We start from the raw sequence: 23,080 nt of genomic DNA, 5'->3' as shown, positions 1-23,080 counted from the left end.
GACAAACAATCCTCAGAAACCCTCGCCTAACACATCAAGTCATGTCTGATGAAATGTTGATTTTGACCAGTGTAATGTCGCCAACCTCCTCAGCAGCGATAATACAAATACTATACTAGAATGGTCTTAGCCAGAGTGCCAGATAATGTTAGATTCCTTGCAGAGTACTGTCTGAAAGACAAACTTGTGGTCTTGAACACAAACCTTTGTAGGGTAAGGAGCCGTTTTCTGGTAAGCCATACGAAAAGGCAATGCAACACATCAGAAGGAGTGTTGTGGCGCCCTAGCCGTGGTTCATCGTTTGCATCCCTGCCAGAGTTGCGATCGTTCTATTTATGTGTGCAGATTGACAGTGAGTTTTAAGAAAGTGTTTTAAAACCTTTTAGGTTTGCATAAAATTCTTCATTTGGTCTCTCTGTGTCACGGAGGTTCAACGTACCTCTCGCGATGAACCGGGCTTCACTGTACTTGTCTCTCTCGTGTCCAAAGAGAGCAATCGTTGCCGACTATCCAGATTCAGCTGCAGCGAGAGAGCCCAGATTTTGGCGGCCACGCCGATTTGCCTCCGGGTACCAACTCCAAGGCCTCGGGCGGCCTCCCCAAAACCATCTCCAAGCTGACATCCAAGTTCACCAAGAAGGTGTCGTCCAGCTCCAACAGCGGCGGCAGCTACTCCATCCCCAGCACGCCGTCCCGCAGCATGCTGACGAGCTCCGAGGACAAGGCTAAAAGCTTGGGCCACAGCGAGGGCCGACTGCACAGCTTGCTGCAGATGGGCGCTTCGTCTGCCGGCCCCGAGTCGGGCTCCCAGAACCCGCTGGCCAACGGTTTGGTGTGTGATGAGCAGGGCATGAACCTCCCGACCGACCAGGAAATGCAGGACGTCATCGACTTTCTCTCAGGGTTCAACATGGGCAAATCCCAACAGGCCTCCCCGCTTGTCAAGAGGAGAAACTCTGTGGCGTCCGCCAACCCCACCGAGCTCAAACCTCCTGCCGGACCTCCGCCCACTTCCCCGGTTATTTCTCACGGCACCCAGGCCCTATCCCAGCCTCAGGCTCAGCCTCCACAGCCACCATCCCAACAACAACAAGCGCCCCCACCAGCACCACAGCAGCCCTCCTCCCAGGCCCTGCAGTACTACCAGCACCTCCTGCAGCCCATCGGCCAGCAGCAGCAGCCGCAGCAGCAGCCACCCCCTCAGCTTCCTCCCCCGCAGCAGAGGGGGGCCAGCAAATGGCTGGGAACGTCCGGCCAGCAACCTCCGCCCGGAGGGCTGTCGCCCCTGGGTCCCATCGGCCAGTGGGGCGGCTCCCCGGGGCTGCCTGACCTCAGCTCGGACCTGTACAGCCTGGGTTTAGTGAGCACGTACATGGACAGCGTCATGTCCGAGGTGCTGGGCCAGAAGCCCCAGGGGCCCCGGAACAACACGTGGCCCAACCGGGAGCAGAGTGACGGCGTCTTCGGTGTCCTGGGAGACGTGCTGCCTTTTGACCCTGCAGGTGACATCCAGCTCCTTGTTTTGGTTGAATTGTAGCCATGTTCTTTGTATTGAACACTTTTTTTTTTTGCAAAGGTGAGAGATTGCAAATGACTAGAATGCTTCTGGGTGGACTTGGGCGCACTGACATATTTGCTGATTTTTTTTTTTTTAACTGTAATAATATTTATACTTTAGATTTTTTCCTTTTTCCTGAGATTTTTTTCCCATTCCATTTTTTTCCCTATTTCCCCATTTTTTTCCTTTACAATACAGCAAAATTTTTATTTGTGTTTTTTTTTAATGATTTTGGGGGGTTTTGAAAAAAAAATTACACTTTTAGGAATCGATCACTTATGTGCTTTTTTAAAATATTCATGGCGTGGAATATAATGGGAACGACCACCTGTTGGGTGTGAACAGCGAAATGAACATGATCCCCCATCAAAGACGGTGTTAAATGAATTTTCCCTTGTGGGGACAGCACTTCATCACACAGTTGCAGTACACTTAGCGCTCACCATTCCGGTTATGTTACATTCCAATTGCACATTAGTGGCATGTAATATTTTACATCTGTCGCTTTCTCTTGCTTGCGCTATTACGCCGCGGCCGACGTCCCGGGGCAAAATTAATTTTCCGAGGAAGGGGTTAGAAAGTCCATCCTCTCCTTTATCTATTTTGACAGTTGGATCAGATCCGGAGTTCGCCCGATACGTGGCCGGTGTGAGCCAGGCCATGCAGCAGAAGCGTCAGGTGCAGCACCCACGTCGCCCCAGCAACCCTCGCAGCAACTGGCCCATCCCCGACGAGCAGCACAGGACGTGGACGCACCCCGAGTACTACAGCGAGGGGTAAGTTGTACCTTGTGCGCCGACACCACCCAAGGGTTGATCCAAAAATGCGAGCAACTAAGGTTGTCCATCAGTTTGTCTCCATGTACATATAAGTTGAGGGAGCAAAGAGTCTGCCAAAGAACCGTTGTTGTTTGTTTGCATTGTCAGCGAGGCGGTCAACAGCAGCTGGTCGGCCAATCAGGGAGACTCCGCCAGCTCCAGCGACGAGACGTCCTCCGCCAACGGCGACAGCCTCTTCTCGATGTTCTCTGGACCCGACCTCTTGGGAGCGGTTAAACAAAGAAGGTAACGGAGCCAGGACACACATCATGCTCTTTCGGCGGGTGGCTCGGCTGGCTTATTGAGCACCACAATTTGCCCGCACCGGGTTTGGAATATGCATGGTTAAAATTTGTTTGGAACAAAATGACAAAAATCTCGAGGGCAAGTCACAAATGACCCTAAAATGGCCGGCGCAAAACCAAAATCGCAGATTTCAAATGTCTGGTGTGAGGTTTTCAGACTTTTTGCGTGGGTCTACTCTTGAGATACAAAACGAGGCAATTGTTCGTCGTACTCCTTCACGAGCAGGATTGTTGATGAATCCACAAAGTAATCCTAAAACGTATGTGCAGGAAACACAGCTGTGGTGAGCCGGAAGCGTGCACGCTTCCCTCTCCGCCTCTCCACCACATTGCCGATGACAACCAGGTAAGAATCACCCGAGAGCCACAAGGAGGTGTCAGAAATCCTAATTTGAGTTTTTTTTTTTTTGTACATTCTGCGTGATTGTATTCCAATGATTTTCTCATCTTGCAACTAGTTTTTCAAAATGCCCCAATTAATTTTAGTAAGCTAAAAATAATTGGCATAAAAAACACATTTTTCTGATGTAATATTACGGCTTTTTCTTATTTTGCATATTTATTCTTGCAATTCTCAATTTTACTTTTTTTTGCACATTGCAAGAAAAAATCTTGAAATATTTTCTGATAACATTATGAGATTAAGTTGTCGTTGTAACAATAATAAAAAATGTCATATTGCATATATTTTAATTTTTTAATCATGTTGGAGACTCTTTTGTCCTGGTGAAAACAATCTTTGCAAAACTTTGTGCTTGCTGGAGGTAAACATTGAAGCTCTAACTTTGAAGTCAACTCCCCCCTCATGTCTTTTTGTGGCATCTTTCCCAGGACAGCAAAACGAAAACATGGCCTCCCAAAGCGCCGTGGCAGCACTCGGTCCACGGCGGCGCCGGTGGCGGCGGCCTGACCAATCCCGGCTCTTCCTTGTACCACCAGATGAATCTTGCCCCGCCTTCGTCGTCGCAGTGGAGCGACTCCCTGCAGATGCTGCAGTCGCCTGTGTGGTCGGCGGCCGGCGGCGGCGGCGACTGCTCGCCTTCGGCTGGCGCCATCTCCTCGCCGTTCCCTTTCGGCCAGCAACAGCAACAGCAGCAGCAGCTGAAAGGCATGAAGGCCTTCAAGTCGTTCCCCTTGAAACACGAGCACAGGTCCTCTTTCCTTCACCAGTACTGAGCCGGCCGGTCCACATGCTACATGCTAACAGTAATCACACTGGTTTGATCTACTCCACCTTTTTGAGGTACTTCGACACACACTACTTTTCTACAAGCGCTATCGGGGCCACGCTGACAGTAAAAACGCAGCCGACGACCACGATGGTGGCCAAATGACCCCAGTTTTAAGTCAACTATCGAACGAATGAACTCGAACTTTATGAGCAAAAAGTCCAAATTTCACAACGAATGAAGTTAGAACTCGTAACTTAACGTTTTTCTCATATTAGGACTTTTTGACTATTCTTTTTTTCCCCCTCATAAGTTTACGACATTGTGCATGCCACATATTAGTTTTTTCTTGTTAGCCACATTTTTCTCTTTCTGACTCTTTCACAAGACATTTAAAAAAAAGACCAATTTCTCCTCACAACGATTCTAATTCCATTCTTGTAGCATCACTTTTTCTCGAAACATTGCGACTATTCTCTTTCCAATAAAACATTTTTCCACGACATTACGACATTTTTCCCCTCGTCACGTTGATAGTTTTGCTAATTACAACGTTTCATTCTTATGACATGACAACTTTTTTTCCTCGTACTGACTTTTGTGTGCCGCTGTCCAACATTGATGTTGTTTGATTACATCTTTTTTTTTCACAGAACACCACTTCGAATCTCCAAACTTTTTGCTCATAACGGAACGACTTCATTCTCATAACATGACAACTTTTTCACATAATTGCAAATTTAATTTGCACATAACTGCGAGTTGTTTGTTTGTACTCTCATGGTTTTCCTCATAAAATCCAGCCTTTTTCTGCACATCACTTTCTAACGCTTTCCCACTCTTTGGTAATTTATTTTCCATTTCCGCGTGGCCCTGGTACAGAGACCTAATTCGACACCTCCCCACCTTTCCTGTCCTAACGACTTCAGTTACTCACTTCTATTATTATGAAGCGGTCATTTCTCTGCCCTTCGGAGAGGGTGACACACACTCCTCCTTTCAGGCAAGAGCTGGAGACTGCTAAAAAAACGACAACAAAAAATAACCTAGTGTGTGTACAGTGAGCTATAATTGCCAAATGTACAGCTAGCGTGTACATGGAACACCAATTTTCACTTTTCCTTACGTTTTTAAAGAGGCTTTGAGCAGGCTCAGCACAGTTAACCCGCAAATACACTACATTTTTGTTGATATTTTCCCTCATCCGAGACACACAGATTATCATATTAAATGTGCCATTTTGCTGATGACAGCACTTGTTCCCAACCAAAGCAGGAGACGGAACGGCAGTGCATTCGCTTGGCCCCTGCAAAATTAGACGCCCGAACTCTCGTTATATTTTCGCAACAGTATTAATTGTAGTTACATGCTATTTTCCACTTTCCCGATTTATGTGAAAAAAAAGAAGCACACACATTGTCCATCTTAACCAAATATGCTCAGAAAAAAACAAGAAAACGTATTTGGTTGTTACGGCAAAAGGCCCGAATGTTATCATTTTTTTGTGATGTTTGCAGATGCCAACGTTGCCTGTATTTATGAAATGACACCAGAAAAAAACTAACACACAAATGTTTACAGTTTTGCTGTACATACATACAAATATATATATATAAATATATCTTTTTATAGTTAAATGTGCTTTGCACAATCAACATAGAGGTTCTGCTGTTTTGTTTTTTTTGGGAGGAGGGGCGGGGAGGTTTGTTCAACTCCCGTAAAAACCTTTTTTCTTTTCTTAAGACAGACTTCTAACTGTTAGCTTATTATTACTATTTTCCCCCTGCTGTGTCAAACGGTTGAACTATACTAGCGACAAGGGAAAACCAAAACGATAACGGCAAAAGGATAACATGGTCATCTATAGGAGGCGGGGCTGCTTGGCTTATGTTGCTTTGTGTTCTTTTCAGCTGGTGACTAGAAATCTACCAGCAATGCAAAAAAAATAAAAATAAACCAACAAGCAACTTCATTGCTTCTGTTTTCTTTATTGTCCATTATACAAAGTGACACCAAAGAAATTGAGTTTCCGATTTACTATGGTAGTGTTAATAGAATAGCTTGAAGAAATGACAGTGCACAGGGCCTCACTGACAAGACTGTTGGATGTAGTAGTAGTTTTTAAACAAGAATAAAAAGCGGTAATATTGCCAAAACAAACAAAAAGTTCTTACAAGAATATACATCTTACCACTAGTTTTAACAGAAAACTACAACAATGGAGGAAAGGGAAACAAAACCCCAGAGTAGATGCAATCATTTTTTATTTCAGAAGTTGTATCCTTACCATATTTTTTTGTGTGAGAAAACTTTTTCCAAAAAAAAGTACCCTTTCATTTGAAATTCATAAAACTTGCAGCATTTTCCCTCACTTGATAATGACTTTATTGTAAAATTACAACTTTTGTTTTAACATTTCAAGTAAATGATCTTTTTTTCTAGTGCGACCCAAAACCTCCTTCATGTGCAAAAGTAAATCAAATGAGGCAGAATGGCGTGGCATGACATAAATAATAATAATAATAATAATAATATAATACGAATGAAGAGGTATGGTCGGTATCAACGTCCTTCATTGGTGTTGGCGTTCGGCTGCACGGAGGCTGTGCCTTGGTCGCACTGCAACAGAAAACAAGAAAAGGGAAGAAAAGTAGGTAGAGAACTGAAACTGCTGCTTCAAAACTTTACGTACAGTTGATGACGAAAACGTGGATGGAGGCACGTTGTCCGGCGGGCTGGCGTCGGCCAGAGTTGCCAGGTACACAATGTTACGGTGCAGGAATTCTTGATATCTGCGGACGCAAACCAAAAGATTTTTCTCAAGTTGATGCAAACGACAGACATCATACTGTACGTCACCAACAATTGCAGCATGATGTGAATGTTAGTGAACAAACTTCCCGACGATAACTTGTTCAAAAATCCACTGTTCCAAATTAAGTACAGGAGCGTTTCAAAACATCCCACCGGTTGGAAAGAACGGGCTGCCATTTTGTCCTGTACCGCCACCTGCTGTTCACTGAAATCGACACAGCGCGCACAAACTCAATGAGCAAAGGTCACGGCTCACTTGTTTCGGGGTTGGTCACGTGACCATCCCAACGCGAGCCCGTTGCCACTGAGGTCAATTTCAGTCGACAGCAGGTGCAAGTATAGGACAAAATGGCAGCCCCCTGAGACAGATAAAAATAGGTGGATTTTTTTTCTGCTTAATTCACATTCTAGAAACACAATGTCAGAATACAGAGATTATTTTTATTATCAATAAAATTTTAACTTGACTTAAACTGTGACAAACAGTACCATGATTATGCTTCAGTGAAATATCTAAGTTTATGACAATCAAATATAATTGGAGAAATAATTTTGAACGTGTGGTGTATTCTGGGAAGATGACAACTTTCCCACCTCTCTAATAACTTTATTCTTTTAGATGTTTTTACATTACATCTACATCATTTCTATTCTGTAAAAAAATCTGTAATGCGATTGTTTGGAAATGTATTCAACAATTTCTCCCAGAATACATTATTCACATAAATTTATATTTTTTTCCCTGCAATATTACAACTTAATTCTCACAACATTTGCAACATTTTCCTGTCATTACAAGTATGACTTTATTTTTAATATTACAACGTGATTCTTGTAAAATGAGAACTCACACCAAGCAATAGCAATTTTATTCTTGTCCTCTTATTTCCTCGTAATATGACTTTTATTAAATAAATTGACTGACTTGTCAACATAAAAATACTTTGCCTGTAATATTACAACTGTGTTCAAATGAATTGATTTTCCCCCCACTATTGAGACGTTGTGACGTTTATTTTCTAATATTACAACCATGTCCTTTTAAAAGAATACGAATCAATGCTCAAGTTGGAAGACTCAAATCAAACTTAATTTCCAACAATATACTTACTTAACGCAATCCACGGCGCGTCCCTTCTGCATGTACTCGACAATGCATCGTATTAACTGGTCGTTTTCGTCCAGCAGCTGGGGAGGGAGAGACATTTTTTGGAAAAGGCAATACAATGAGTCAAATGGTGGCCAAAGTGTGTTGTGTTGTTACCGAAGCAGCTAGCTACAACGCGGCTAAAATTAGCATAGCGGATTACTGTCGGGGGAAAATATATATATATATTTAAATGTAAATAAAATTAGTTCCGCCTTTTTATGATGGTTTACCCTCTGTATGGTTTCCTGGTTGATTTTGGCATTCCCGCGAAGTTTCTTGGGCACAAACACGATCGACATTTTACTATTCCATCGAAGAACTCTTGCTACGTTTTTTTCCTTGTCTTCTTCGTTTCTTCTAGACGAGTAGAAAACTTCCATTTGGAAAAGCTCACAGCGCCGTCTGTTGTACGACCGCGGTGGGACCAGACGTGTTTATAAATTCTCTCCGAGATGACAGCATAAAATCATTCATAAAAACAAATAAAATAATTCATAACCTGATGGGTGGGTCATCCGATAATTTTGTAGTATTTTGTTTTTATTAGAATACAAAATTCTTATATAAAACAATAAATCCTGTAGAGGGCGCCGCGATGGTCGCCTGGTTAGCACGCCTCACACTGCAGAGGTCAGGGGTTCGATTCCAGGCTCCCATATCCCCAACTGTCCAATGACGGCTGTGATAGGCCGCGGCACGCCCGTGACTTCTGTAGAAGCAGCTCAGATAATGGTTGAATAGATGAATATGTCAGAGATCATAAACGCCTTCTGTCCATGTACAGAGAATGTATAAGAACTTATTTTCCAAGTTATGATTCTGCTTTGAAATTACCCTGCAATCGTAAAACCTTATTTTTTATTAGTTTAGCGTAACATTGCAGCATCTTTTTCATATTGCGACTTGGTTCTTTAAAAAAAATGACATTTAAGTGTTGGCAACTACTTTTCAGTATTGATTTATCATGAGCGGTTTATTAAAATTATAGCTGCACCATATTCAGTACTGTAGTCTGAGATTACGATTGTTGTACCACACACAAGGAATTGTGATCCAACTTTTATCCCGAGGGAGGTAAAATGCTAAAATCCCACTGGACTGTTGACACAATGTCTTGTTGGAACATGTCCAAGAGTTACTTTTCATATGAAATAAAGCACAGGGATATGATACACTTTTGAACTCTTTATTTTGTTTTTAACTGTAAAAATTTTTATGATGCTCTCAAGGAGGAAAAACAAAAATTCCTTGGTTTTCCCAAAAGTTCCAGAAGCTCGGAAGAAGTAACAAATTTACGAAAACTAAACAGTTGCAAATGGCTCTCTATGGATAATTCTCCCATCCGTCTCGGGCTGGTTTAAAATCGACGGATCGGTCATCATGCAGTGTCGGGCTCACGTGTGCAACAATAACTTATACATATACATTACTATGCATTTGCTATTCATTATTTAATTTCCATTTATTATTTAATTTGTAACAAGTTCACCACCTCCTACTGCTTTTTTAATCAACACATCTGCCAGAAAGCATCAACATTAAAGGGAGAGCTGTAGAAAAATCCCGGATCAACCACTCCTCCCACCTAGAAGGCACGCCCTAAATACGAAGTGGAGCCAAAATAATGAAAATTTTAATCATTCATGTCACATATCCAGTTGCTGTCCCTTTTTGTTTTAGAGAAAACTAAACAAAAAGCTTCACAGAAAAATATTGGAGAAGTCATTCTGGGTGAAAGTAAGGGTCTGACTGAGGAGATAAATGCAAACTTTTTTTGGCCGATGGCTAACTACTGAAAGCGCGCTCAGAAGAAGAAGAAGAAAAAAAAAAGTTTAAAGTGGACTTCTCTCCAAGCACTTCATCATGCTGGATGTGCTCAAAATTTGGTTTCCTTCAGGCTGTTTCGACATGTCGCGTCCAAAATTGAAGTAAGACAAAATGAAATGGAAGAATAAAGCTATCTAAGCACAGTCGGCGTACTGACCGACTCCACTTATTTACACCACTTGTAACTCAAAATGGAAGAAGAAAAAGAAAATGGAGGTGACACGCTGCTGCGTCTTCTTCCTTCCTAGCAAATGTCGGGACCCAAGAACATGTGTTGAAAGAGCCACGATTGGTCATCGTGCGAGTGGGGCAGGACTACGCCGCCACCTTGTTGTCTTTCTGAAACAAAAACAACAGAATCATACATACATACGTGATTTATAGTGGAAAAAAAATTCGCCTCACCACCCAGTAGAGTAATTCGACCTTATTATTTGCACATAAGAGAAGGGTCCCGCATTTAGAGATTTACCGCATATTCAAAGTCGGAGAACTCGCGGCCTCCTCTTCCACCCCTGAAGCCGCCTCGGAAGCCGGGCGGCGCCCCTCGAGGCGGGCCAAAAGAGCCTCGGCCAGACGGCCTTCCCCGGCCCCCGCGGGGCGCCATGTAGCCTCTGCTGCCGCGGTACCCCCCTCGGCCGCGATGGTGCCTCAGCGGGATGCCGAATGTCTCGGCGTTCATCCGCCGCTCTTCTGCCCAGGTCGACCTCCGCTCTCTGCGATACAAAACAGGCAAGCATCAGCAGAAATAGGGGGGGGACACATTGACCAAAACACGACTAAACGCGTGACTTGCCTTGAGAATCCTCCATCATGCGATTTACTAAAATATACAAAAGAACAACATTGAAGCAAAATGTAAATGTTTGAGCAAATACATTTTTTGGTGTTTGTTCTAAAAATAAAATAGAACCTCTGAAGTCACATTTGGACAAAAAAAAAAAAATGAGTGACTCAAATAACACTAGTATGGATGAATAGTAAACATTTTTGGTCACGACTCATTCTGTGATGATTTTTTTCCTTACCTTACTATTTTACAACCATTTTTGGCAATGACAAAATCATTTTTATAAAATGATAGCTTTCAAATTATATTATACTTTTTTTGTTGTACGACTTCACTTGTTATCTTTCAAATTCCATCGTCCCCAAATCACTGCAGCTACATTATAAAATGGTTTTAAAATTACAGCGTTAAAAAAAAAATCTTCAAGTAAAATGAAGTAATTACTATCAGAGGTTATATGGTTGCCTGTAGAGTAAAAAATGCTTTAGATGGCCACAGTTTGACTAATTTGAAGAAACCATTTTCATTTCCATTATTTCAGATGGGTAGAATGGTTTCTTAAAATCCTAGGTGGAGCAGCATTGCTTTAATATTATGCTAATGAAAAAAAAATAAGACTGTAGAGGTTCCATTTTATTCTAACAATGACAGTAATGTCGTAAATACTTGGAGTCGTTGCAGGACAGGTTGTCAAAGAAGGACTTGGTCTTGTCGTAATAACAGGGCGGTATCGCTGCCTCCTCTTCCTCGACTGGTGCCTCCGCACCTGGATGTTCGGGGTCGGCCTCTTCGCCATTCTGCGTCTTTTCCACCTTGTCATCTGCGGTTAAAAAAAAAAATAAATAAATAAAAAATTAAGTTCCAGCAAAAATTATCAGCGCGTGTTTGTTTTGAATGAAGTTGTGCATCACCTCTGAGCTTGAGCTTGCTTTGCAGTTCCTTGTCGATGTCGTCCTTGTGGAACTGAGCGTTGGCCGTCTCAAAGTCAAAGTCCTCCTCGAACTTCATCATCCCATCCCGGCGCACGTTCACTTTGCCTCGGCTGCGGCTGCTCCGCCCGCGCCCACGACGCACCGGCTGGCCGCCTCCCGACAGGTAGCACTGACCTGTCAATAAACGCATGCACGTAAGTTTCAATAGACGGAGAGGAAGTAGATTGTGCATCATTGAAACAACCTCCTTGACGCCTGTTGGGGTCCCGGTTTTCAACGGCGGTATGCTCGTGATCCCCGTGGGCAACTTTTGGCACGTCGGGGGCTAAACCACACAGACAAAAAGACTTTCACAAGGTGAGGACAACCTTAAAGGATTCAAGTTCAAGTATAGTACAGTGAGTTCGGTTGTCACCTTTTCGCTGCTCCAGGAGGTCCGGGGGCTTCTGGTGGCCAACAGAGGTCCCGGTGGGTCGAGGCGCCGCCTGAGTCCTTTGCCCGACCGGCGGCGCTGTGGCAGCCGAGGGGGCCTGCGTGGCCTGGTCCAGGGCGGAGCTCTTTGCAAGTGAGTCCAGCTGAGGACTACTACGTCCTGAGTGAACAACATCAAGTTTTTTACGGCCTTTGTATGTGTTTTTTGGTCTACCATTACTGCAGAAGTCATAATTACCGTAAATATTTGTAAAAAAATAATCTGATTCGGTTGGGCCACATTCGAGAAGAGCTTGCTAAAACGCCAACTTTAAAAGTGACCTAGCATGTTCAAGACAGTAACTGACTCACTCGATTAAACAAATGCCACAGATGTGAATCGGTAGATACAAAATGTGCAAATGGTGACGGACGCTAAACTCGGTGTTGTTTCTTTCCATTACTTTTGATGGCAACGTCGCCCCTGCTCTCCTCAACTGAATATCAGCGGCACAACCGCAAATACGCGTACCAGTCTCGAGCTATAGATTGCGCCCAAAATCAACCACGTATGGGCCATGGGCTGCTTACGGCGGACTGGACACTTTTCTGTCCATTACATCTGGAGTTTGTTGTGCTGGGTCAGTTAAATCAAGGCTCCACTGCATATTGTTTTCAATTGATAATATTGATTTTATTTATTCATTCATCTTCCAAGCCGCTTGATCCTCACTAGGGTCGCGGGGGGTGCTGGAGCCTATCCCAGCTGTCTTCGGGCAGTAGGCGGGGGACACCCTGAATCGGTTGCCAGCCAATCGCAGGGCACACAGAAACGAACAACCATTCGCGCCCATACCCACACCTAGGGACAATTTAGAGTGTTCAATCAGCCTGCCACGCATGTTTTTGGAATGTGGGAGGAAACCGGAGCACCCGGAGAAAACCCACGCAGGCCCGGGGAGAACATGCAAACTCCACACAGGGAGGCCGGAGCTGGAATCGAACCCGGTATCTCTGCACTGTGAAGCCGACGTGCTAACCACTGGACTACCGGGCCGCCCTGATTTCATTTATAAATATGTATTTTCCCTATAATGAGACTTATTTCATGCCCCATCCAAAATGCACGTTGTTTTTTCCCCATTTTTTCCCCCCAATTTTCCCCAGCAACACTTGATTCGTGTACGTTCACACTTGTGCGACGGTCATGTAAAGGTAAACATCATTGAACATCTGCTTACCCCCGGGCGCGCCAAACTGCGGAGCGCCCATGGCCGCGCCACCGAACTGTCCATAGGTTTGCACCGGAGCCCTGAAGGGAGCATAGGTTCCAGCAGACTGGAACGGCGCCGACGGGCCCACTGAGCTGCTGCTCGATCCAAGGGATGACTGCAACCACAAGTACAAGGATCGGTAAACATAGCTCTTCAATCGTAATTCACATGGGTTAGTTACTAAATTGAATGCAAAAGCTTTCAAATGACTGGCACCCACATCCCGACTTTTTTTGGTACTTGGAATCAGCTTCACAGATGCCGCGTATGCTCCGAGATGATGCAAGGTGCATAATGAGGTCTCCCGTCACAAATTGAGTGTCATAGTCGAGGTAACAACTACTACTAAAGAGGTACCAACAACTAAAGCTCTTCCACACTTCACGGTGTCATGTCTTGGTCATAATTCATGCTCAAAATGGCAACAAGTGTTATCAGAATGATCATGCTTCTTACAGTTTGTTCTTTTGGAACCAAGGACAGGCCCACAGAAAGGCCCATTCCGCCTGATCTGAGATTACCACTTCAAACTGGGTTTACACCTAATGATCTTCGAAGTCCCAAACTCAGTCTTTTGATGTACAAGTAGCTTTACACTACCTGATCAAGATGACTTCAAAACGATTTAGCCGGTAATAGTAAGATAGGCGAGAGAGCCTTAAATTGTGAGACATTATTTTTCAATGTTTCGTGTAAAAAAAAAAATAAATAAAAAGCTTACCCTTACCCAAAACCGTCTCCTAATCGCCCTTTTGTTGTTGTAAGAGGCAGAACGGCGTTTGATCAGGAAAACTCTGGCTGATTATGAAATTCTGATTGATTATTCAGGACCCTAAACTGCGGACTCAAGTTATTTGTACAAGGCGGCCAAATCAGGAGATTATACATTCATTCATTCATCTTCCTAACCGCTTGATCCTCACTAGGGTCGCGGGGGGTGCTGGAGCCTATCCCAGCTGTCTCCGGGCAGTAGGCTGGGGACACCCTGAATCGGTTGCCAGCCAATCGCAGGGCACACAGAGACGAACAACCATTCGCACTCACACTATACAATTTGGCTTTATTCATACGGCGCTTTCACAACAGTTGCAGCAAAGCGCTTTACAAAACATTGAATATAAAATAATTTGGGAGACAAAAACTGTAGAAGCTATTTGTGAGAGTGCTTTCACCAAGTTTGCAGTCATCAAATTGATTGCTACCACCTGTTTTTGCAATGAATGTCTGGCTGGATTCTGTCAAAATAGTTCACCTGAACGATGGCAGGGTCTTGAGGCAGGCTGCTGGTAGCTTTAGGAGGCTCGCATACGGTCAAGTCCTTAATGTCGCTGCCCCTGAAGATGATGTACTCAAACACCTCATCCCGGGGCGGGATGGGCCTTTCGGTGGGCCTATCCTCAGTTCCAAAAGAGCGAACTGTTTGGAGAAATCAGAATGGTCATTTTGATACCCCAAGTTGCAATTTGGGGGGTGAATATACAGTGATCCCTCACTATTTCGCGGTTCATTTATCGCGGCTTCGGTGCATCGCGGATTTTTTCAAAAATTCATAATTTTATTTTTTTAAGTCCGCAAAAAATTCTGTCTAAGTGTTGTTTACTATACGTGCTAATGTGTATGCACTCTGCTCAAGCACAGAAGGTCCAAGTGGGGCACGTGTGTGCGTGCACTCATGGCCCCGCAGGTGAGTGTATGTGTGTTGCTGAGCGAGAGAGGAGGCTTATAAGAACAAAAGCAGGTCTCTTTCATCCTTAATTGTCTTAATTGACTAATCATAAACGCGTCTACTGCACAAGCTGGATCGCCGGCCTGTGTGAGTGGCAGAGAGAGACTTGTAAGAATAAAAGCAGGTCTCTCCATTCTTAATTGTCTAAACAACCTTAATTGACATAAACAAGTCTGCAGCACGGGATCGCTGGCCTGTATGTGTGTTAGTGCGCTCTGCTCAGGCGCAAAGGCCCACTGGAGGCAATTTAAAAAATATATGTTAATTGGTCGCTACTTCGTGGATTTTTGGTTTATCGCGGTTGGTTTTGGTCCCCATTAACCGTGATAAACGAGGGATTACTGAAAACGTAAATGACATCATAAAGATTGGGGAAAAGCGTTAGTGTTACGTTTATGGCCTACGTTGATTTTAGTATATTTTCTTCCAAAGTTTTTAAGAACCACCCAGATTCTACTTTTAATATATCGGGGATGTTGAAGTAAATCATTTTGGACTTAGCGCACACAAGCTAGCGCCAACATAACGTAAACAAAGGGCACGCGTTAGCTAGTGAGCTAGCTGCTCGAAAACCGCTTTCATCATTGCTCGCGATTGTCACCAAAGTAGGTTATTTAGGTGACTTTTAGAAAGTAAAGCTACCCTAGACGTGGCTGGGCTTACCTTTGGCGAGCGCTACGGTGGAGTTTTCAGTGTCTATGGTGTACAAAATTCCTTCATAGCGAATCTCGGCCTTGGAGATGAGGCTAATTTTGCTACCGATATACGGCGTTCCTCCTCCGCTCATTTTGACCCCTTTTCAATCGCGAACGCACGTGTTTGGGTGTTAAATGTTCCTCTCTTAACAGAGGCGTCAAAATAACAACGATCACGACTACGACTTCAAGACAATTTAACCGGTAAAATTAATTTAAGAAGTGAGTTTCTGTCGTCCGTGCCCAAATTGATTTCTACGACATGACATGGCCGTGTTGGTTATTTTCAACCACCGCAAAGGATTGTGGGAGGGAAAGGCTGGCATTGCGTTCAAAGTTACACCCACCGCTTTTTCTCTCTACAAATGAATTACAGTAATTTACACACAGTTATAAGAACGTTGTTTGTTTTTCACGAATTACTTAGAAGAGATTGGAAGAAACATGCAAGATTACAACTGTTTCCATTATTTTGTTTACTCGCGAGATTTCACGGGATCCTTTCGCCTGCTCCATATTGTGGACTCGCAAATGCAGAAATATGAGATTTGGTACGTTTTGTTTTTTTCGAATCTTAAAACAAATTATTGACGCGCATAAACCTCCTTTTTGTGATTACGTACATAGATGGACTGTATTCATAATTTACGAAACTGAAAAGGAAGAAGAAATACGAGCATTCTGTCTCCCTCCTGAAAAATGTCTAATGACGTCAGACTCATTCCCACAATGCCTAGTAACACGCATGCGCATAGCAAAAAGAAAAAGACAGCAATCGGAGATCAGAGATGGCGGGCGCCTCCGACACTCTGGAAGATATGCTCTCTTCCGAGGTGGACGAGAAGGCTGTGAGTGACTTGGTGGGCTCCCTGGAGTCTCAGCTGGCCGGTCAGAGCAACTCGGGGGGCAAAACCGACGATAGCCGAGGCGCTGGCTCAGTTGCCCCCGCTAACCATCACTTGGGGAAAACGCTACCAGCTCCGGTGGGCTGCACAACACTAGATCAACAACAACAAGGGCGCCGTAATAAAACCGACCTGCAACAGGATTTAAACTCCACGGAAAAAACTGTCACACCTCCTTTCCAGAGCAGCACCCTTTCCTCCGGTGAGACTGCTGCATCCCCCACCAGTAACAGCGGGTCGCAATCACATGGCGCATCCATCACAACACTGCCCGTGTCCGGCGTGTCAACTTCCCCGCCGGCCAGCAGCATCAGCATCGCCGCTACCCCTGGTGGCCCCACGAAGGCTTCCCCGGACTCAGGTGAGCCTCACGCGGACGCTTCAAAACGACGCCTCGCCAGCCCGCGACGGAGCGCCTCTGCTCGGATCAAGAGTTTGAACGGTGCCGCCGTAACCACCCGAGGAAACAGCACTGGCAGCAGTCCCGCGGCGGGGGGCGACGACGCTTGCGATAGCCCCGCGGACTGCGGACCGGCGAGCACCGCAGCCATCAATACGTCGACGTTCACCCTTGCCAATGCCAGCCTACCTGCGGGTCAGTCGGCCATCGCCTTGGACCGGGGCACCCCCACAATCGCCTTGCACAGACTACCCAGTCACATTGTGGCCGGCATTGCCCAGAACGGGACCAGCGTGTCAGCATTGGCCCAGCAAGGTGCCCAAACGCCCCCTGTCACCTCGCCCCATCCGCCTCCTCTTACTCCTCCTCATCATCCTCGCCACCTGCACAGGCGAACCACAGTAAAATCGCCTCGGACTCTGCAGAGGCTCCCGGCGAATGTCAGTCCAAAAGTGTCACCACGAGCTCTGTCATAAACACTGTTTCCTCCGTTGCCGTGACAACAACACCCACCTCCAGCTCGACCACAGTAGCTCAACCTTTAACTACAACTGCTACGACCACCACCTCCACCACCACCACACCAGCCGCCACAGTGACAACAAGCTGCACTGGTGTTCAGATTACATCAGTGACCACCACTATCAGCACGGTCCGGCCCACCATCACCGCCCCCGCCATCCCTGCCCCCCCGCCACCCGCCATCCTACTGCCCCCGCCATCCCCGCTGCAGCCTCACCAACCACACAGACCCCCTAACCGGACCGGTTTGGCTGCACCTCAGAGGATCGTTGCACCCCAGCTCATTGTCAGACCGCCACAGCAGCAGACCACCATTCAGCTGCCACCTGGGTTCACCATTCCGTCTGGTAAGGCTTGCCGGATCCAGGTGCTTGACATGCTCCTTTTTCAATGTCCCAACATGGCAGACAGACCCCAAATTATTGAGGAATTAACAAAGTACAAATTACTGTACTTTACATAATATTCATTTTCTGTACACCCATGATGTGTTCCTGGTCTCTCATCAGCCAACACCAGGAGGACAATGAAAATTTATCAGTTTGGGAAAAAGTGGGAAAAACTAAAAAAAAAAAAAAAAAGTCCAGTTAGATAGAAAGTAAGGTAAAAATTGTGAAAAATAATATTTTTGTATTTAATTATTCCGTCTTACTGCTACATAAATGCAGAAAAGATACAGAAAAACAAACTAAAATAATTAAAAAAAACTAATTCCAATGAAGTTGTGATATTGGGTTATCATAAATAAAAACAGAAAACTAAAATTTGCAAATCATGTTCACCTATATTTAATTTATTTCACTAAAAAGACAATATATTTAATGTTTAAACTGATCATCTTTATTGTTTTTAGCAAATTACCATTCACTTTGAATTTTATGGCTGCAACACGTTCTAAAAAGCTGGGACAGCCGGCAAAACTCCACACAGGAAGGCCGGAGCCGGAATCGACCTTGCACTTCTATACTGTGAGCCCGATGTGCTAACCACTTACAAACCGTGCCACCTAAGTTAATTCTTATTCATTCATTCATTCATCTTCCGAGCCGCTTGATCCTCACTAGGGTCGCGGGGGGTGCTGGAGCCTATCCCCAGCCGTCTCGGGCAGTAGGCGGGGGACACCCTGAGTCGGTTGCCAGCCAATCGCAGGGCACACAGAAACGAACAACCATTCGCACTCACACTCACACCTAGGGACAATTTAGAGTGTTCAATCAGCCTGCCACGCATGTTTTTGGACTGTGGGAGGAAACCGGAGCACCCGGAGAAAACCCACGCAGGCCCGGGGAGAACATGCAAACTCCACACAGGAGGCCGGAGCTGGAATCGAACCCGGTACCTCTGCACTGTGAAGCCGACGTGCTAACCACTGGACTACCGGGCCGCCCAAGTTAATTCTTATTTGCTAAAAAATAAATAAATAAAAGTATATGAATCACAATGGGCCTCTGTAATGAAATTTAATGCACTTGGACCAAACACTCAACTATTGCACAGCACACAATATGTGGATAATTTCACATTTGCTGCACAAGTTTTGGATTCCCCCAGTTCAAAAATGAGATCTGCTATGGTTGCGAGTGCATACTGACTGATGGTCACCCCCAATCCCACACCATCAATGACCTTCCAGCTTGTCTCAGCCCCCCCCACAATTTCCTCAAATTAATGTTCCTGTGCTACCTCAGGCATGGTGCTGGTACGGACCGAGCTGGGCCAACTGGTGTTGGTTCCTCAGCAGGCTTTGGCTCAAGCTCAGGCGCAGGCACAAGCGCAGGCACAGGGTCAGGCACAGGCCCAGAATAACATCTCTCCGCGACCTGTCACTCCCACTACTGGGGCGTCCTTCAGAGTCAGCACTCCACAGGTAACAATCTTTTAATAACAATTTTCTCTCTCTCTCTCTCTCTCTCTCTCTTCTCTCTCTCTCTCTCTCTCTCTCTCTCTCTCTCTCTCTCTCCTCTCTCTCTCTCTCTCTCTCTCTCTCTCTCTCTCTCTCTCTCTCTCTCTCTCTCTCTCTCTCTCTCTCTCTCTCTCTCTCTCTCTCTCTCTCTCTCTCTCTCTCTCTCTCTCCTCTCTCCTCTCTCTCTCTTCTCTCTCTCTCTCTCTCTCTCTCTCTCTCTCTCTCTCTCTCTCTCTCTCTCTCTCTCTCTCTCTCTCTCTCTCTCTCTCTCTCTCTCTCTCTCTCTCTCTCTCTCTCTCTCTCTCTCTCTCTCTCTCTCTCTCTCTCTCTCTCTCTCTCTCTCTCTCTCTCTCTCTCTCTCTCTCTCTCTCTCTCACACACAAAACATTCATCTCGTTTACCATCACTGATACCATTCTACCACAATTCACAATGCCAAAAAATCCTTCAGATGCTCTCACTAAGGAAAAAAAAATCCTTCAGATGCTCTTAACATGCAAACTTACACATTTTGGAAATCCAATGGTGGTGAGAAAACAAAGCTGCCAGGCAACTACATGAAAATTGTGTCACGATTGTCATGATTCGTGACTGGCCACATCGCCACCAATAATACAATTTGTAGTCTAACCCAACTTTCGGTCAAAATACACTTCCAAGTTCACCAGAACTCTTGTGTTTGATCTACTGTTGTTGAGGACATTACCAAATGTTGTGACCTCAATTTAGCGAGCATCGCAGGACTCCCTCTGGACGTGTGTTTTCTCTTTTCTTTGTTCATTTTGTGCATTTTGCGGTTTTAGGATTGAGTTCCCAGTTCCCACCTTTTCTGCTTCAGCTCCACCCTTTGTTGCTATACTGCAATTACAGTTAAAGCAGTCAAATAATACCCATTTTCATGCAGCCAACGGTTTCATCAAATTTGGAAAAGAAAAGTTGTACTTTTCTGAGTTTTTCACTTTTCATGCCTTTTTTGGGCACTTGAATGATCGTATACTGCTGAGTTTTTTTAGACACCTCTATTTTTACTTTTCAAATTCCAAAACATTGTTCCTGTACGGCTAATAAAGGTTTTACGTTGGACATAGTAGGACCCTGGAACCGATGAATTCTATTGACATTATTTCCTAGGAGGAAATATTGTTCTGGTATTTGCCGTAGCCTGTCTGCCAGGTGATTACTCTGTGCGCAAGACTCTTCCGCCCTCTGATTGGGATATAATTATAGCAAATTAATCCTCATTAAATTGATTTTATCTGTAGATTAGGCTGTGATTAAAAAGTGGATTACTGTCACAGGGGAGCTTCAAGGGAGTGAGCCACTGAATTGATGGGGGTTTACTTATTTATCGCTTGTGCAGTAATCACTCATTAAAAAAAAAGTTTATATTGGTAACATACTGAAATTCCGTAGCTGTATTTTTATTGTATAGTATTACGTTTCGCACGATTAACATTGCTAAACCGGACTATATTCAGAATAAGCAAGATACAGTACACCATTAAGTTTAATAAGGGGTGTTTATGTAGGGCTGTAAATCCTCTTTATTACTCAAAAGTTTCATTTCAATCAGTCCTTTTGGGGCCATTTCTATAAAGATCATTTAAATAATATTCTACTGTCAGGTCAGGCAGAAAGTTTGAACATATGACAAAAAAAGTATTTATTTATTTTTTCTTTGTTCGACCGCAACTTCTACCTTTAATAGCTGTAAGCACACGCTATCGACACTAGAGAGCAGCATTTTACCATCTTCACATGTTTTGGAACTTTTAGAACTGAAGTGCTGGGCCTACATTGACATGTAATAATATTTATAAAGAAGATAAATGATGATGATTCTGATCATAGTGGTAATATTATGTTATTCAGCCACATGACACAAAGTCCCTGTAAGCATATTGTTGTATTTATTAATAATAATAATAATAAAAATAATCCTAATAATAATCAATGCTCCATCGTGATATGATTGACATAATATAATACTAGATTCATGCTTCTATGACAGTGTTAATTGAAACATAAATGGCTTTGGATATTAATCAAAATCAATACAACAGAAATTCTGACCATTATAAATGTTATTGTTTCCTGACCGACAAACTTTACATTTACTTTCACGCTTTTGAAAATAATGTTTAGAAAAATAATTAATAATACTATTTTGAAAATAAATATGGGAGAAACAAATAATGTCTAAACAATACAAATAATAAAAATGACAATTAATTAAATTCTTATAAATGATAAATAATTAATATTTATCCTCCTCCTTTCCCTTGCACATTGCCACCGTGGTGATAATTTAATTTGTGCCTTGTGCTCCCCTCTGCAGGAAAAGCATGAGCGGGGTCGGGAGTGGGGGACGGGGGCGATTTGGGTGATGGGAATAAAAGGGTACGGTGTTTATTCCCAGAGCTGTCGGGCCTGTCAGTCTCCCCGCAACGCTCAAGGGGAGAAGAGGAAGGCGCCACAGTCTTCTTCCCTTCCTTCCTTCCTTCCACCCATAACCTCCTCAATCATTCATCAGCCTGCTGCTTGATTATTTTAAAAGGCTCAACGATGAGGTAGAAGGAGCGAGACGCGGCGACAGGGTGGCATCGCTGGCGGTGAAATGCACCCTGTGGCCTCACCAACCCCACCCCCCTCCCCCCTCCCATCAACCCTACTAATCCCCGGGCTCTTTTGGATCCTGCTAAACTTTTAGTGTTGGGGAAAACAAACTCCCTGTTCTCTTACCATCCTACGGTTCCTATTTGTATGCACATGCAGCAGATTCCTGTCAAATGTTACATAGAGAGCGAGTTGATTGCAGGATGAAGTGTCAAAGTACACTCATCGGTTGCTTAGCAACAAGTGGCTTTGTAAATATGACATGGCTAGAAAAGGCGGCCCTTTCTAAATGTAGGTTTTTATTAAACGTTACACAGATCTGATCAGCTCGGTAGATGTTTTTTTTTTTCCAAAATCAATGATTGGCTATAATGTCATAATTTGCTGATCGAGTTTTACAGTGTGCTGTCAGGTCCAGTCCTTTCTTTGCTGTGTGGGGGCATCAATCCCTCTGCCCCAAGTTGCTAAAATAAAACTTCAATTAAAAAAAAATCACATGGCTGAAAAAAGTGCATTGTGTTTCTGCTAAATCTCCCTGTCCTTCATATAGTTTAGCGTAATTTCAGTCAATAGTTGTTCGTTAGGTTCCACAGGAAAATGCCAATGAGATTGCGAATGGGGTTGACTTTATATTGTTAACTTTCCATGGCTGATATCTCGATGTTTCTCCTCTTTCTCCCATTTTCTGTCCCTCTGCTTCTGATAGTCTACAGCAACCTCACAGACCACCAGGCAGTGTGCCCTGACCCCGGCCAAGGTGGCACCGTCTCCCTCTCCTGCTCCTTCCAGCCCTGCCCTCCAGACCACCTCCTCCTCCTCCTCTTCTTCTTCCTCTACTTCTTCCTTCGTTACATCCTGTCCCGCACTACGCCCAGTGAGAGAACTCTCCTTATATTTTTACTTAAAAAAAAAAAGAATAAAAAATGTTTTTTGCAGTTTGCCTCATTTGATAGATTTACACCAAATTTGGCTCTGGGTTTGTTTCATTGCATTCACGGTCTCTAACAAGAGTGGGCAAATGTATTTATTCAAGGGCCCTGTTAAATTTTTAAATGAACAATCATTCATGGATGGATTAAAAAAATACAGAAAAATATAAATAATAAAGATCTATCTTTCTGTACTTTCCCATTTTGTGCAACATTATAGAAGATAAGGTACTGTTTTGGAGGGGGCAAAAGAGGGTTGTACAAAGTATTAACATCAGGGTGCTAATAATTGTGGCTCATGTTACTTGATGTGGTGGCCCAGTTGCACTGTGGTTG

The 23,080-nt window shown here is 44.1% G+C and overlaps 4 protein-coding genes across 5 annotated transcripts in view; 2 read left to right on the top strand and 2 right to left on the bottom strand.

Moving 5' to 3' along the window:
* LOC127599990 (granule associated Rac and RHOG effector protein 1-like) overlaps nucleotides 1–5,806 on the top strand; it is a 28,018-nt gene extending 22,212 nt beyond the window's left edge. Inside the window, exons 10-14 of the mRNA XM_052064288.1 lie at nucleotides 490–1,502; nucleotides 2,169–2,334; nucleotides 2,485–2,622; nucleotides 2,952–3,027; nucleotides 3,513–5,806. Coding sequence (XP_051920248.1) covers nucleotides 490–1,502; nucleotides 2,169–2,334; nucleotides 2,485–2,622; nucleotides 2,952–3,027; nucleotides 3,513–3,857 — 1,738 coding nt within the window. The 3' untranslated portion in view covers nucleotides 3,858–5,806. The remainder of the gene's footprint in view (nucleotides 1–489; nucleotides 1,503–2,168; nucleotides 2,335–2,484; nucleotides 2,623–2,951; nucleotides 3,028–3,512) is intronic.
* A 12-nt stretch (nucleotides 5,807–5,818) lies between these two features.
* Nucleotides 5,819–8,193, bottom strand: ss18l2 (ss18, like 2). Of its 2 annotated transcripts, none has more exons than XM_052064413.1 (4): nucleotides 8,045–8,193; nucleotides 7,776–7,852; nucleotides 6,534–6,642; nucleotides 5,819–6,469 (listed from the first exon to the last, which is right to left on the bottom strand). In XM_052064413.1, the coding sequence occupies exons 1-4, from the start codon at nucleotides 8,111–8,113 to the stop codon at nucleotides 6,413–6,415; spliced, it is 312 nt and encodes a 103-aa protein (XP_051920373.1). In that variant the 5' UTR covers nucleotides 8,114–8,193; the 3' UTR covers nucleotides 5,819–6,412. The 2 variants fall into 2 exon arrangements, with proteins under 2 accessions (XP_051920373.1, XP_051920374.1); XM_052064414.1 differs by having other exon boundaries at nucleotides 6,543–6,642.
* Nucleotides 8,194–8,986: 793 nt separating this feature from the next.
* Nucleotides 8,987–15,782, bottom strand: lsm14ab (LSM14A mRNA processing body assembly factor b). Its single transcript, XM_052064372.1, has 10 exons — nucleotides 15,438–15,782; nucleotides 14,301–14,464; nucleotides 13,016–13,163; nucleotides 11,779–11,955; nucleotides 11,608–11,688; nucleotides 11,343–11,537; nucleotides 11,098–11,251; nucleotides 10,434–10,464; nucleotides 10,114–10,353; nucleotides 8,987–9,980 (listed from the first exon to the last, which is right to left on the bottom strand). Exons 1-10 carry the CDS (start codon nucleotides 15,559–15,561, stop codon nucleotides 9,957–9,959), a joined length of 1,338 nt encoding a protein of 445 aa, XP_051920332.1. The 5' UTR covers nucleotides 15,562–15,782; the 3' UTR covers nucleotides 8,987–9,956.
* Nucleotides 15,783–16,017: 235 nt separating this feature from the next.
* Nucleotides 16,018–23,080, top strand: part of LOC127600055 (transcription initiation factor TFIID subunit 4-like) — an 83,312-nt gene continuing 76,249 nt past the window's right edge. Inside the window, exons 1-4 of the mRNA XM_052064417.1 lie at nucleotides 16,018–17,119; nucleotides 17,158–17,643; nucleotides 18,985–19,163; nucleotides 22,522–22,689. Of these exons, the coding sequence (XP_051920377.1) occupies nucleotides 16,258–17,119; nucleotides 17,158–17,643; nucleotides 18,985–19,163; nucleotides 22,522–22,689 (1,695 nt within the window). The 5' untranslated portion in view covers nucleotides 16,018–16,257. The remainder of the gene's footprint in view (nucleotides 17,120–17,157; nucleotides 17,644–18,984; nucleotides 19,164–22,521; nucleotides 22,690–23,080) is intronic.

This window comes from Hippocampus zosterae, chromosome 4 (genome assembly GCF_025434085.1).
Source record: "Hippocampus zosterae strain Florida chromosome 4, ASM2543408v3, whole genome shotgun sequence".
In the NCBI taxonomy this organism is placed as follows: domain Eukaryota; kingdom Metazoa; phylum Chordata; class Actinopteri; order Syngnathiformes; family Syngnathidae; genus Hippocampus; species Hippocampus zosterae.
This window is presented reverse-complemented; position numbering and strand designations above follow the sequence as displayed.